Genomic DNA, 14,155 nt, shown 5'->3' on the forward strand with positions numbered 1-14,155 from the left:
TCAACTATGATAAAAATAGGATTACTTATTTGGACATACTAGTGACAAGAAATGTTAACAACACACTCAGTACACAGGTATTCTGTAAATATCCCAAATATAACACCTTACTCCACGCCTCCAGCTTTCATCCCAAACATATAGCTAGGATCATTCCTAAATCACAACTCATTAGAATGAGACGCATTTGTTCGGATTACAACAGTTTTCAGTAGTATCACCAGGATTTGACTGACAGGTTCAAACAAAGGGGTTATAGCATGGGTCATGTTATCACAGCCAGCAACTATGCTTCTCAGCTTAATCGTAATGATCTCCTCAGATACAAGAATAAATCACAGAGCAATAACAGTTTGCTATTTGCTACCACCTATGGTAGAAACACTAACAGATTTATTGATATTATTAAACTTCATTGGAACATTCTCTTAGCAGATTCTGCTTTGTCCAGCCATATATCTGAAACATGTTCATTTTCATTCAGAAAAGGTAAAAATCTGGATGCCTACTTTAATCATTATAAACATCATTCTGTATCTAGGAATCTGCACATGATTCAAACATCCTTATCAGGAGATAAACTTATGGGCTGTATGCCATGTGGACACTGTAGCAATTGCAAATATGTACTAAAAACTAAACAATTTTCTAGCAACAACAGCTGTCACATATTTGACATTAAGTTTTTTGCAAATTGCAACACCGATTGGATTATTTATATGGCCCCCTGTAGTTGTCATGCTTTCTATATTGGCCAAACATCTAGACCTTTTAGAATACATATATCTGAACATCTGAGTGACGTCAGAAGTAAAAGAGCTAGTAATGCATTGTATAAACACACTCTCAAACATAGTACAGCCAAATTTCATTTCACCATCATTGATAAAATAATAGGGGACAGAAGCAACAAATCAGGATGGCACATCAAACTGAATGCAAAGGAAAAGAAATGGATAGTAACATTAGGTGCATTATTTCAACCTGGACCTAATGAATATTTATAAATATTGTATGTATATTCATGAGCTCACCAATCATGTTTTGTTTCTAATTATGATGTATTATAAAATGGATTCCATTTTGTTATGTGAATTTGCACTGATGAAGGTTAGGTAAAACCAAAGCCGAAACCGGTCTGTTTTGTTATTGGAATTCTCTATATGTTTCACTAATTAAATTAGTATTTACAGCTTCCAGTTGCTGGCTTCTTTCTTGTTGGATCATTAATTTTTTAGCCGTGCAATAACTTCCGTGCAGGGGAAGGTTTTTGACTGTGAAAAATTAAAAAAAAAAAAAAGTTGCTAAAGTGTTGAGAAAACTGAAGAGACAGCTCATCAGTGCTGTATTTATACAACTGTCTAATGCTACCTATGTCAGTATCTTCCCCAGATGACAGATCAGCATTAGCCTTCCCAAGGAAAAGAAATAGTTTTGAAAAACCAGCCAGATCAACACAACTCAGAAGGTGAATAAACCTTAATGCTAAGATTTATTGCTGCAAGGATCTTTCCTGAAGAAGCTATACAGGATCTTCATACATGATGAATAAAAAGGCAAGAAATCCATCACATAAAATTGTGGCGTGACACAGAAACTAAGACAATCACCTGCAAACTTTGGGGGTGGGGGATAACTCTGAAACAGCAGGAGAAAAACTGGCAACTCACTAAGGAAAGGAGGTTAAACAATTCAATAAAGATGTGCTCTTTCCCTTACTGGAGTGAACTAGACTAGTGTAATAAGACAGGATTCTATCACACAGTATGAAAAAAAGTGTTGCTGATGAAGTAAAAAAATGTTGGCTCTGGTGGTGACTAAAGGGTGCAATAGTTAGTGCAGCAGCCCTGTCATGCTGTTATACAAATCCAGTGGAAGCATACATTTCTACAATATTTAAATGCAGATGAATTCCATTACCCACTTTAATGCTTACATCATGCCATGGGCTGACTCACAGACTGAAAGGCCAGGTTTAGCCAGGTGTAGGACAACCTTGGCTCAAAAGATGTGATACTGGCAGGGGACCTCTAACAGATAGGACAAAGGACAAGATGCCTTTTACTTTGCCAGACTGATGGTTTAAATACATTACCCTCCCACTTGAGGTGTCTCCTGCAACACTGAGCAGTTGCTGCCTAGGCTCCTACTGCCACACAACCATTGCATAGATTCCAGTAACAAATACTTACATCAGATGCAGCAGGACAGCAAAGTCAGATACCTTTTCTCAGCAATTATAATAGACAACAAAAGGCAGCAGGAAGCAATGGATATATTTAACATACAATGATAGCCCGTTTATTTCCTCTCTTATATGTATGTAAAGGCATTGTTGGTTTATAGAGATTATTTTCATTGGTTAAGACATTCTAAATTTGAAGGCAAACAGGTGAGCATAGGTACAATTTCAAGGTTTACAGCTTTGCTATGGTTACTGGTATACAGCTTGTGTATACTAATAATTCTATGAAAGCTGTATCCTGGTAAGTATACACCCTGCCCACTTCTTTATCTCACCATGCATAAGATATGTCAGTTGCTGAAAATGCACCCATGTGTCAGCAATGCATTCTGCACATATAGAAGACAACATAAGCAGGTTATCATTGCATTCCACTTAGAAGTATCTGTTGCATTTCTACAGCCTTCTGCTGCATATCACATCTGCTTGTGAAGGGAATCTGTATCTGAAGATTTGCCATTTCTGCTGTATTAAAAGTAACTTTTGGGTCCAGCAAGTTATATCTGAAGTTTATGCTAAATAATATGTGTGCCTTTGACCTGGGTCATTAATAAAATAAGTGCAGTCTGGACAGGTCATAAAGAAGGAAATATGTATATAAGATGAGTATTATCAAGATACAGTGCCTCCATCCTCATTAGTATAGGATGCATTTTCATCTAAGAATTTTAAGAAGAGAGCACTGGACATAACAGAGCTGAAATCTGCAAAAAACATAGTTCATGTTGAGTAAAATAAAATAGCAATTCAACTGAGTGAAATTTAAGTACCTAAAAACTACCTAAAATATATTTCAACCAGTAACAAGCCATTCTATAAATATGCACATTAGGTAATAATATCAATGTTTAATTAGGCTCATATAAAAATACCACTTACCTCCCTGGACATTTTGAGTGCCAAGTTATTCCGGCGATAAAATATATGCTTATAGTCATCCATCCACACTTCAGCTAAGCGCACCTGATTACGGACAATTACTTGTGCTCCTTTAGGAAAAGAATGTGGGCTCTGTTTACGAAAAACGTGTCCCACTACAGAGCAAGGGATTATTTCCAGCTGTCCTCCACATTGCCACACCTGAATAATTTAAATTCCATTACAATCCTTGTAACAATAACATTCTAATTAAAACATAAATATGCCCCTTAATTGTACAAAAATTCTAAATGGTACTTTTTTTTATATAACTTGCAGTTCTGGATCTGTAAATGAATATCATCATAGCCATTTCTAGGTGTGTTCTTCTAGATGAGTTGTGCACCGTTATTTAACTTCAATAGGGCTACTAGACATGGTAGCTGGAGAAAGTCTACTCTTATTTTGTAATTAGAAATGGTTTAAAAAACTTTAATAAGAATTCCAGACTTGAACGGAACAGCAACAATAGCAAAAAACAGTGTTGTATAATCTAATATTTGAGAACATTTTACATATACAGCACAACAAAGCACAGATACCAGTGGTGATGGAAGGTTTAGAACAATAATTACACTTACTTGACAGTAGAGTCTTTACTCTTAACAATATATATCATGTAGGCTTAAGCACTTAACACCCAGAATGTATCCTCTCCTTTCTTATGATAAGAACTTCCAGTATAAATTGTCATTTTAGAACATGAAAAATTGTTTCAGGAGTATACATTTTTAAATGTAAAGCTCCGTACATGTTCACTCTATGGCAGTTAGTGCTTCAGGGTTTTCAGTGTCATCTTTCAATTATGGTCTGGGTAGGCTAAAACGTTGCTAATGAAACAAGATTTTATTCTTGCACTTTCCAAGGAAAATATATCACCATACTATACACAAGTCACTTAGATAAGTAGGGGAACATCTTTCACATCTAGAATTCCTTAATCAGGTAGCAAGAGGAAGAATGAAGATTTTTTATAAATGTTTGTCTTCTGTCACTACAGGTAAAGGGTCTTCGTAATCTTGTGTCACCAAAGGTACAGGTACAGGTTTTTCAACAGCAACATCCACTATTATATCAGATTCTGTTGTACCAAACATACAGAACCCTCTGTACAGCTCAAAACATTGTTTACTGTTTTTGTTTTCAGGTCCATTGACTGACTCAAGCTATGAATCTTGTTTTGATTTGCTGGCACCACAATGTACAACCTTTGTCTGTAAGTACTCTCCAGATAGCATGGGTCGAACCAGAAGCCAAATATGGAGGAATGGAAGTAAGCAACCAATGACAATGGAAATATATCTATCTCAGGATGAGTGTACAGATGGAGTTGGCTGCATATGTACCAGCAGGTAGAGGAATTACAAGTTCAGTTCCTACTATAGGGACTCCAGGAAAGTACATGCATGCATGCCAAGCAGTACCCAACACTTTAGCTCAGGATCACAGTCACAAACATTGCAATAGTCCATTCACTGGAAGAAGGTTATGAACAACCACAACTCTCCTACTTCCTGCTGTATGACAGCCACAATCCCTACCTTTTTCCTCCATCTTAATGCTGAGGGCTGTGAGGAATTAATAAGCCAACACTACATAGAGATTTAATGGTCACAGGGTGGACTGGATACAAAGAAAAAAGAAAAGGAAAAAAAACTTACTCTTATTTGGTAAACATGCTTACTCAACAATGAATTGTGGCCAGAAAATATGGTGTAAATAAGACACAGATGTCCAACAGCTATCAGTTTTATCAGGCATCCCCTGTAGGACCAAGTTTTCACAAATGTGCATGCTTTGTGTGTCATCTTTGCTGTTGTCATTTAAGGTATGAAATGTTCTTATCATCCAGGAAGTGGCTGAAATGGGTCATCATGGATCAGTACATTATCTCCAGTTAACAAACAAACCAAATAAACAAACTAACAATAAATAAACAAACAACTATTACTTCTGTGTTTTCGTCTCCATGATGTAGTGGGATAGAGCCTTGTCTATGACTTAGATGTCCCAAGCATGAGTAGTCCAGATACTGAAGAAGATGGGACTGAGTGGCCATGTTTGGGTCCTCCATCTTTAGGGAGGAAAGGGATGTGACTCAGACTGATGCATGGTTGACACCTGGGGAAGGCCATGTGACATGAAGTACCAAGAAGGACAGAGGAATGGGGGCATTGGTCTGGCAGTGCATACTTGTGTAGCTGGATGCAGTGTCTGTATGCACTCATGTGCATCTGTATATGTGTGCATGTGTGTCTGTGCATACACACATACACACACACACACACACACACACACACACACACACACACACACACACACACACACACACACCACTGGACAGCACAGCCAAGCACTGGTCCTGTCAACTGCCCACTGACTGCCTCTGGGAAAATTAAATTGTGCAAAACCTCTCAGATTCTACCAGAAAATGGTCATGATCCCTAATCTGACTCTGTCTTCCATGGACCCTTCCATGTTGGATTACAGAGATGAATGACTGGACTAGTAGAGGATGAAATTTAATGATTACATGAGGAAGGGAGAGAAAATACAGAAAAACTGTACGTTCTCACACATATTTCAGGTAAAAAAACTTGTCAGTTTTGTATGTAGAACAATAGTCAGTTTTCAGCCCACAGTTTTCTCTGGAATTTTGCATTCAAACATCTCAAAAACAAGTTTAGCATAGATCTTAGCCTTCTTGATATAATTTCTGCTGGTGATAAACCTATCATGACCTGAGAGGGAATTCTGTAACTAAGCAAAACACAGGACCATCCTTTTTTTTTCTGTAAATGAATCTCCTTTACTGATCTTGCTTTTATCATAGAGAACAACATATATATATATATATATATATATATATATATATAGTCATTGTTCTAAACTACAGACCACTTATGTATTACAAATAAACTCAATTAACAATATTTTTATACTGGATATCACTCACATTCTTTTATTACATGATCTTGAAGCTTATGAAGACCTAAATACAGTAGTGCAATTACATTTTATCAGCTTAATAAACCAAACTCAACCTGTTCCATATTATCTTCATACAAACAAAACTGACAAGCTAGAAAATACAATCTGTCAAGCATCATTAATATTATTTCTCATACAGTCTAAATATAGTATGTAAATTAGTAAGCTGAATGCATTCTATATAAAGTATATTCAGGTGTCTCTTAATTACCCCAGTATCCATTTCTTCAGTTACTAATTTCTGATTATAATACTAACAGCTCCAAAAATTAGCACCATATATCTCATATGAATACCTTCTCCTTAAACATCTTGTTTTATTTCTCCTAACACAAGTTCATAGAAATTGTAACTTGTAAACTCAGTATTTCCTTCCAACTACCTAACAGTCCCACTATCAGCATACAGGAGATAATAGCTTTCAACTGCTAAGAATTTTGCAGAATGCCCAGAGTTTTGCATCATATTTTCAGACTGTCCCTCATAAAATGTGGGGTTTTCTGTTAAATCATTAAAGACTGATTTCAACAAATAATGACAGACTTTGTTCAGATTTTGTCCCCTCAGAAAATGCATTCTAATGCAAAACCTGGTACTCCAGCAATTTTCTAAATTTTTAAGAGCAATATTTATAATCTGGCCTGATTTGGGGTCTTTGCCCCGTGTCAAAAGATTTTAATACTCTTAACATATACTGGAAGAATCACGCAGCAAAAAAAGGTAGGCCAAAAAAGAGTTTATTTTACATGCATGGAGACCTGCCACAAAGTTCTTGGTTGTCAGCAGTCTGATTTCTACACACTTTACATGGGTTTTTATACCCTCTTTTGTGCATACACAGCAGCTGGTTACTAGACAAGGAATTTCAGTCAAGGCTATAAATTCACTCACTGGAGCCTTAGATGGTAAAAAGTCAGACACAAGATAAGTTGGTGCCTACATCAAGGTAACATCTATGCACTCCTCCTTGGTCAGAGGTCAGTCCCAAGATAGGCCTGTGCCTGGACCACAGTAGCATCTGTGCATTCCTTTCTGGTCAGCAAATTCCTTACAAGAAAAACAACTAATTTTAGCTTATTTCTTTGCACGCAATGTAGTTTCACATTTTAACCCTTCCTATACAGGATACAAAGATGTTGAACACAAAGATTCTTACTACATTTCCCCCCTCACAACACTTTGTATCCCCCGTAATACATTTTATTCATACAGTTTTTCGCATGCTTCATTTTCTGTATATTCAGAATAATAAGCTTTAGTTGCATTGGCAGACAATACACTTGATATTATCATTCAGATGCAAGGAATGCAACAACAACCCAACAGTAGGAATATAATGGCACCAACACATACAGCAATTAAGACATTCATAAATACTGTTCCCCAATTTCCAAACCAATTCTGGAAAAAGTCAGTCAATGGATTCTGTCCTGGTTTTGTAAGTTCAGAAACTTGTTGCAAGATCTCCAAATGACTGTCTATATCGTGCTCATTATCTGGAATAAAAGAACAACACTCCTCCTGGATAAGAGCGCAAGTACCTCCTTTCGCCGCTAGGGTGAAATCGAGCGCCATCCGATTCTGCAACACTACAGTCCTCATTGCAGTTAGCTCATCCGTCACCAACTCTAGCGCAGAAAAAGTTGCATTGCTCAGAGTTTCTAACAGTTTTGACAGTTTTCTGAGCTCCCAAATAGATTTTACTGTCCCATAGGCTGGAAGAATACCAGCCCAAGAAATAACATAATCGCCCAAGTCCATGTGTGACAGTCCCTTGCTGCTACTGTGGGCCAAATCGTGATGATAGATCCAGGAGGCATCAACGTTACCTACGGGATTAACAGGTTTATTTACAGCACGTACATTTCGTATTTTACCATGGGGAAGAGAAAGTGTGTGTCTTATAGCTGGTGCTAAATAGCCCAAAAAACAACTGCCTGACCAATTCCTTGGCAACCATTTGTAAGCTTTTTTACCACAGATAAAATAACAATCATTCACCTTAAGGGTGATATTTACTGGAATAGAATGATTTCCTTTGTCTTGTAGCCCTTTAAACAAAAGATCATACACAGATAACATTTTTTCAACAAAGCTTGTGACATTAATAAGCCCTGTACTATTAATAAGCACTCTTATAGGCTTGAAACTTGTTGCACAGTGCCCATCTATTGTACAGTTATGAATTATGGTTACATTACATTGACTCCATCCAACCTTAATTTTTCCAGATCTCTGGAAACATACAGTTCCATTCTGACGACCCATGAGGGGTAATGCTATTTTGTCCTTTACGGCTACCTCCGAAGTTTCAAATAGTAAATTGATCCATGTATCATTTGCCCCCAAAGGGACTGTACCTAACATCAGACCACCATGTACAGTCGGGATAGCTGTGCATATCCAACAATTTGAAACATTAAAAGACAAAGCATATGCATATTTAATAGCCTGATACGTGTTAAAAAGTGGATGCCAAGCTGTATTTTCATCTCTCTTTGTTTGGCTAGTTTCGTGTGAAAATAAAAATGGCCAAAACAGAAAAATAACACTTACAATCACTAATAACAAAATTATTTTACAATGCCTTTGTGGGAAGGGCTGCTCCCTTCCGGTATTTTCCTGCATTGCTACAACAGTCAGAAAAGTTTATACAAAAACAGGATTACTACTAATCAGTGTTCCTCAGGGGAACTCAAATTCTTTTCCAACTCAAATTTCCTGACAATCTTGCAATGTGTCACGTGGATCCAAGATGTTCGCTCCTTTATTCGAACTGCTGTGGGTGTCAAAATCAAAACCTGGTATGGACCTTCCCACTTCGGAGAGGCCCACGTCTTTCTTTTAACAATTTTAATCCACACCCACTCGCCAGCCTTCACTTCCAGGATCCTGTTGTTCTTCTGATCTGAAAAATAATCATTCGTTAGAGAAGTATTAGTTTTTGTCAGCATTTTCCTCATGTAATCTGCTATCTTTTCACCCCCCTCACGTTCCGCAGGCAAAAGACCTTGCCACTGCGGGACGTAATAAGGTCTCCCATATAGTAGTTCAAATGGTTTGACCCCTTTTGAAGTGGGAGTGGTACGCATGGACAGGAGTGCCAGAGGTAAGCAGTTTATCCAAGACTGATGTGTCTCGGCCATGAGTTTATGTAACTTGCCTTTGAGAATGCCATTATGGCGTTCAACCAACCCTGCTGACTGTGGGTGGTAGGCACAGTGGTGTTTTAGTTCAATCTGAAAAACGGCAGCCAGCTTTTGAATAACTTGGTTTACAAAATGTGTGCCATTATCAGAATAGATGCGTGTGGGTAGCCCAAAATGAGGGATAATATTATTTGTAAGGGCCTTGACTACCGACAGGGCATCTGGATGTGTTACTGGAAAAGCTTCAACCCATTTTGTAAAAGCATCAATAATGACTAATACAAATCGCTTTTGTTGAACAGGAGTTAGTTCAATAAAATCCATACAGATTGTGTGAAATGGATACGGAGGCAGCGGGAAAGCTGCTGGAGTGATTCGTACCCCACCACCATGGTATCGTGCACAAAGCAGGCACGATAAACAAAATAGTTTAGCATATGCTATAAAGCCCTTGGTCCAGAAAATTTGCTGGGTCATTTGAACCATAGCAGCAGGGCCCAGATGAGATGGGCCATGCGTCACTAATGAGGCATACCTAAAAAGGTTTGTTGGCAAGACATACTTATCATTTGGACCTACAAAAACTCCTTGCTTCTGAATAGCCCCATATTTAACACATCGCTGTTTTTCCTGAACTGTACTAAGTTCCTGCATTACTTGTAAAGTTTGTAGATCAAATTTATCTGTAGGATGAAGTTCCTTCTGTGTGGTCTCGAGTGCAAAAGTAGTGGTTAAGGCTATACTTTTTGCAGTTTTGTCAGCTAGTGCATTTCCAAGTGATACTGGATCCTTGGCATTTGTGTGTGCTGCGCACTTACAGATGGCCAATCCCCGTGGCAGTTGGACAGCTTGTAAGAGGCTAAGAATTAGATCCTTGTGGGTTATTTCCTTTCCTGAGGCCATAACCATTCCCCTATTTTTCCATTGCTGTGCAAAGACATGGACCATGGAAAAAGCATACTGACTATCTGTGTAGATAGTAACTGCCTTATCCTTGGAAATGGCACATGCTCTGGTCAAAGCAATCAATTCAGCCGCTTGTGCGGACAGGTTCCTGGGGAGAGGTTTTGCCTCTAGTACCTTAGTCTCAGTTGTGACTGCATAACCCACTTGTGTAATACCTGCCTCATTCTTACGTGCTGACCCATCTACGAACAGGGTCCAATCTGAATTTGCCAAAGGCTGATCCTTAAGGTCTGGTCTTGGTAAGACATTAGAGTGTATTAAGTCTAAACATACGTGAGGGGCACCATCATCGGCTGTAGGTAACAGCGTGGCTGGATTAAGAGTGGTGCATTGCTCAATGGTCATGTGTGGTTGTGATAGTAACGTTGTCATGCAGGACAAATGTCTGCTAGGAGAGAGAAAGGTAACTTTATCCTGTAGAAGTATTACCGCAACAGAGTGCGGTACCCGTAAAGTAAGGTCATGAAACAAAACTAGGGTTGCAGACGCCTGCACGGCCAGTGCAGCTGCGACTACTGCTTGTGCACAGTGTGGCAACGATCGTGCCACTGTGTCCAGTTTACTGGAATAAAAAGCTAATGGTCTCAACTTATCCCCATAAAATTTGCAACAGAACCGATGTCATAAAGCCCTGCTTACAATCTACTGTCTGAACAAAAGGTTTTGTATAGTCAGGGAAGCTAAGTGTTGCAGATCCTGCTATCAGTTGCTTTACCCTAGTAAATGCCTATATTGCCTTATCTGTCCATTGCAGCGCGTCATGTGCTGCCATGGGAAGTGCAAAAATAAGTTCTGAAAGTGGACTCACTTCCTCTGCATAATTGGGAATCCAACTACGACAAAAGTTAGTTATTCCTAAAAATGACATAATTTCTTTTTTTGTACTGGGCATTGGTGCCTGTAAAATAGCTTCTTTTCTACAGCTATCCAGTTGTCTACCAGCATTTGAAATGTTATAGCCTAGATATCATACTTCAGCTTTACAAAATTGTAATTTAGATTTGTTTACCTTATGTCCCTCTTTCGCCAAGAAATGCAATAACCGAATAGTTTCGGACTCACAGACAGCCTCCGTGGGTGCAGCCAGTAAGATGTCGTCCACGTATAACAGTAGATGACAGCCATGCTCCGGTTGAAACTGTGCCAGGTTTGTTGACATTTCTTGCGAAAAGATTGTAGGGCTTTCACAATATCCCTGCGGCAGCCTTGTGTAGGTGTACCGCTTGCTCATGAACGTAAAAACGAACCGAAACCTACTAGCTTCCTGTAGAGGGATGGAAAAAAATGCGTTACTGATATCAATGACAGAAAAATACTTATCTGTGGGAAGGATATCATTTAACAAAACAGATGGATCTGGGACCATAGGAGCCCTTGGTACCACAGCAGCATTCACAGCCTGCAGATCCTGTACCATTCTCCAGGTCCCATCCGGTTTCCTTACTGGGAACAAGGGTGTGTTACACGGTGAATCTGTGCATGGAATTAAAACCCCAGCTTGTAACAGAGCCGTGATCACTGGTAGAATGCCTTCTTCTGCCTTTTTACTTAACGGATACTGATGCTTGTGAGGTCTAAAGTCAGATTTTGGAGTTATTTTAACCTGTCCTGCTGTTCTTATTAGCCCAATGTCATGTTGCCCGTGGGACCATAAGGAGTCTGGCACTGATTGTAACTTTAATTCTTCCTGCGGGGTTAGGAGATATAGTCAGAATGGCCCTCCCCCGGGTGGCGTTAGCCTGTCTTCGCGGAGGTGCACTGTTGGTCTAGCCTGGGTGACCCAATTTAGTCTTTGTACCTGTACGCCTTTACATGCCAACTGTTCTGGCGTCATTTTAGCCCATTCAGTAACTTTCCTCCCCACCAGATACCATGCCATTTGTTCTTCCCTTGTTACAGAGACATGTGCAATAGAATTATTGTGAAAAAGTAACTGCATATCTTTTGTAAGACTGCATGTAACTGCAGAATTTCCTGCTTTATCCCAATATAGATTTTGTAACAAGATTTGTGTGACCTTGTGTTTAAAGAATTGCTCTTCATATTTGTTGTCTGGTCCTACATACTTTCTGTAGTACATTGTACAGTGTAGTTGTTTAGCTACCACTGGCGGTTGTGTGCCATATTTGCTTAAGGCCAAATTAGTTAGCTCATTTACTACATTTTGTGGTCCAGTTTTGACAAGATCATTACTGTACCAGTAGTGTAAATCACCCTGCCCCACCTGCAACATAACATCTTGAATTTCTACTCATTTGGCTAGAATCCCTGATGCAGTCGGCACAGCTGCTATGCCAAACACGTGCATCAAATCTCTCCCTAATAAGTTTACAGGGCAAATTTTGGAAATAATGACTCAAAATCTGATAGTTTGGTTAGTTTCAGGGTCCGTGAACCATAAGGGTTTAGATAGTGGTTCTTTATAAATGTGGCCATTGGCTGCCTTGACTAATACATAGTCATCAGAAGTTACATCAGATGGCACTGCAGAGGTTTTTAGCAGGGTCCTGGAGGCCCCTGATTCACACTAAAATTCTACATCCTTCCCATCCACTTGAAGTGTGATAATCGGTTGTGCCTCTAGCTGCATAGTTACAGCCAGCGCTGTTAAATTAACAACCTGATATTCGCCTTCGTCTGAAAAATCAGTCATTTCATTCTCCCATCCTGCACATTCTCCCTTACCCTCTTCGTTTATGTCCTCAAAAGCTTCCTCTTTACTCTGCCTTATTGAGTCTGGCCCATCAGCCTTTTTGTCTGGGTCTGATTCACCTCCACCACCATCATATAGTCATGCTGACTCGTGATCCGGGGTGGTTTTAGCTCTTTCAGAAGACCGGCAATCCCTTGCAAAATGTCCCTTTTTACCACATTTGAAACATTCTCCTCTTTTCTGTCTGCCTTCATAATCTTCGGAATGTCCCACATTCCCTCTTCCTCTGCCCCTGCCTCTGCCCCTTCCTCTACCCCTGTTAGTCGGACCTTGCAGTAGCATAAGTGTCCCATCTTCACTCACCGTAAAGGTTTGAGCTTGTTTCCTTTTCCTTTCTTCTAAATATTTTTCTGCATGTCTTGCATACTCCAGTAGGGGTTGCAGACGTGCCGTCCTATGGTCTATCATATGTTTGTGAATGAAGTTACTGATTGCAGTCCTACATCCTTTTAAAAAGGCATTTTTTAACTGTTGTTCATAAGGTGAATCACTTTCTTGATTGGGTGGTTTGTCTATTCCACTATGGTTATCAAAGCACTGGTTAAGTCTTTGTAAATAATGATCTACTTTTTCATCTTCAGTTTGTACACACTGATTAATACAAGTCCAATCTGCCTTAGGCTTCCACTGTCTCATAATATGCTTTAGCAAGTCCTGCGTTTGTGTCTTATATGATTCAGACCCAAAGGCACGTGGTTTACTATCTACCCTAGTCAGGGGATCCCAATTTCCACAAATTAAGTGCCAATCTGGTCCTAAGATTTGGCGTATTACCTGTTCCAATTCAACGGAATTTAATTTGTTACTTTCCATCATACCTGCAATGTCATCGCAAAATTTAGTCATGTCTAATTTTAGGTGTGGTATGCCCTCCACAGCTTTTCGGATGTCTTCCCATGTCCAAGGTCGGTAAACTAAAATAGTAGGACCTTGACTGGGTGTTCCTGCCTGTGGGTTTGCTACTTCTATAAGGGGATATGAGTCTGTAGATACTATATTTAATTCAGCTTCTTGCATTTCAGCTTCCTTACGCGTCCATTCTGATTTATCTATATTACGGTTCCGGAGTTCCAGGGTTTCACCTACTTGTTTTGTCAGTACTACAGAGGGTACAGTTTTATCCTGATTCTCTGTGTCATCTTCCTGATACTGGGGTGGACTAACCATGTCTTT

The 14,155-nt window shown here is 39.2% G+C and overlaps 1 protein-coding gene across 1 annotated transcript in view; it reads right to left on the reverse strand.

Moving 5' to 3' along the window:
• The window catches only part of GALNT3 (polypeptide N-acetylgalactosaminyltransferase 3), a 514,825-nt gene that overhangs the window by 113,671 nt on the left and 386,999 nt on the right, over positions 1-14,155 (reverse strand). Inside the window, exon 7 of the mRNA XM_044075606.1 lies at positions 3,125-3,325. Coding sequence (XP_043931541.1) covers positions 3,125-3,325 — 201 coding nt within the window. The remainder of the gene's footprint in view (positions 1-3,124; positions 3,326-14,155) is intronic.

Source organism: Protopterus annectens, chromosome 6.part1, assembly GCF_019279795.1.
Source record: "Protopterus annectens isolate FY-2018-M chromosome 6.part1, PAN1.0, whole genome shotgun sequence".
Taxonomy (NCBI): Eukaryota; Metazoa; Chordata; order Ceratodontiformes; family Protopteridae; genus Protopterus; species Protopterus annectens.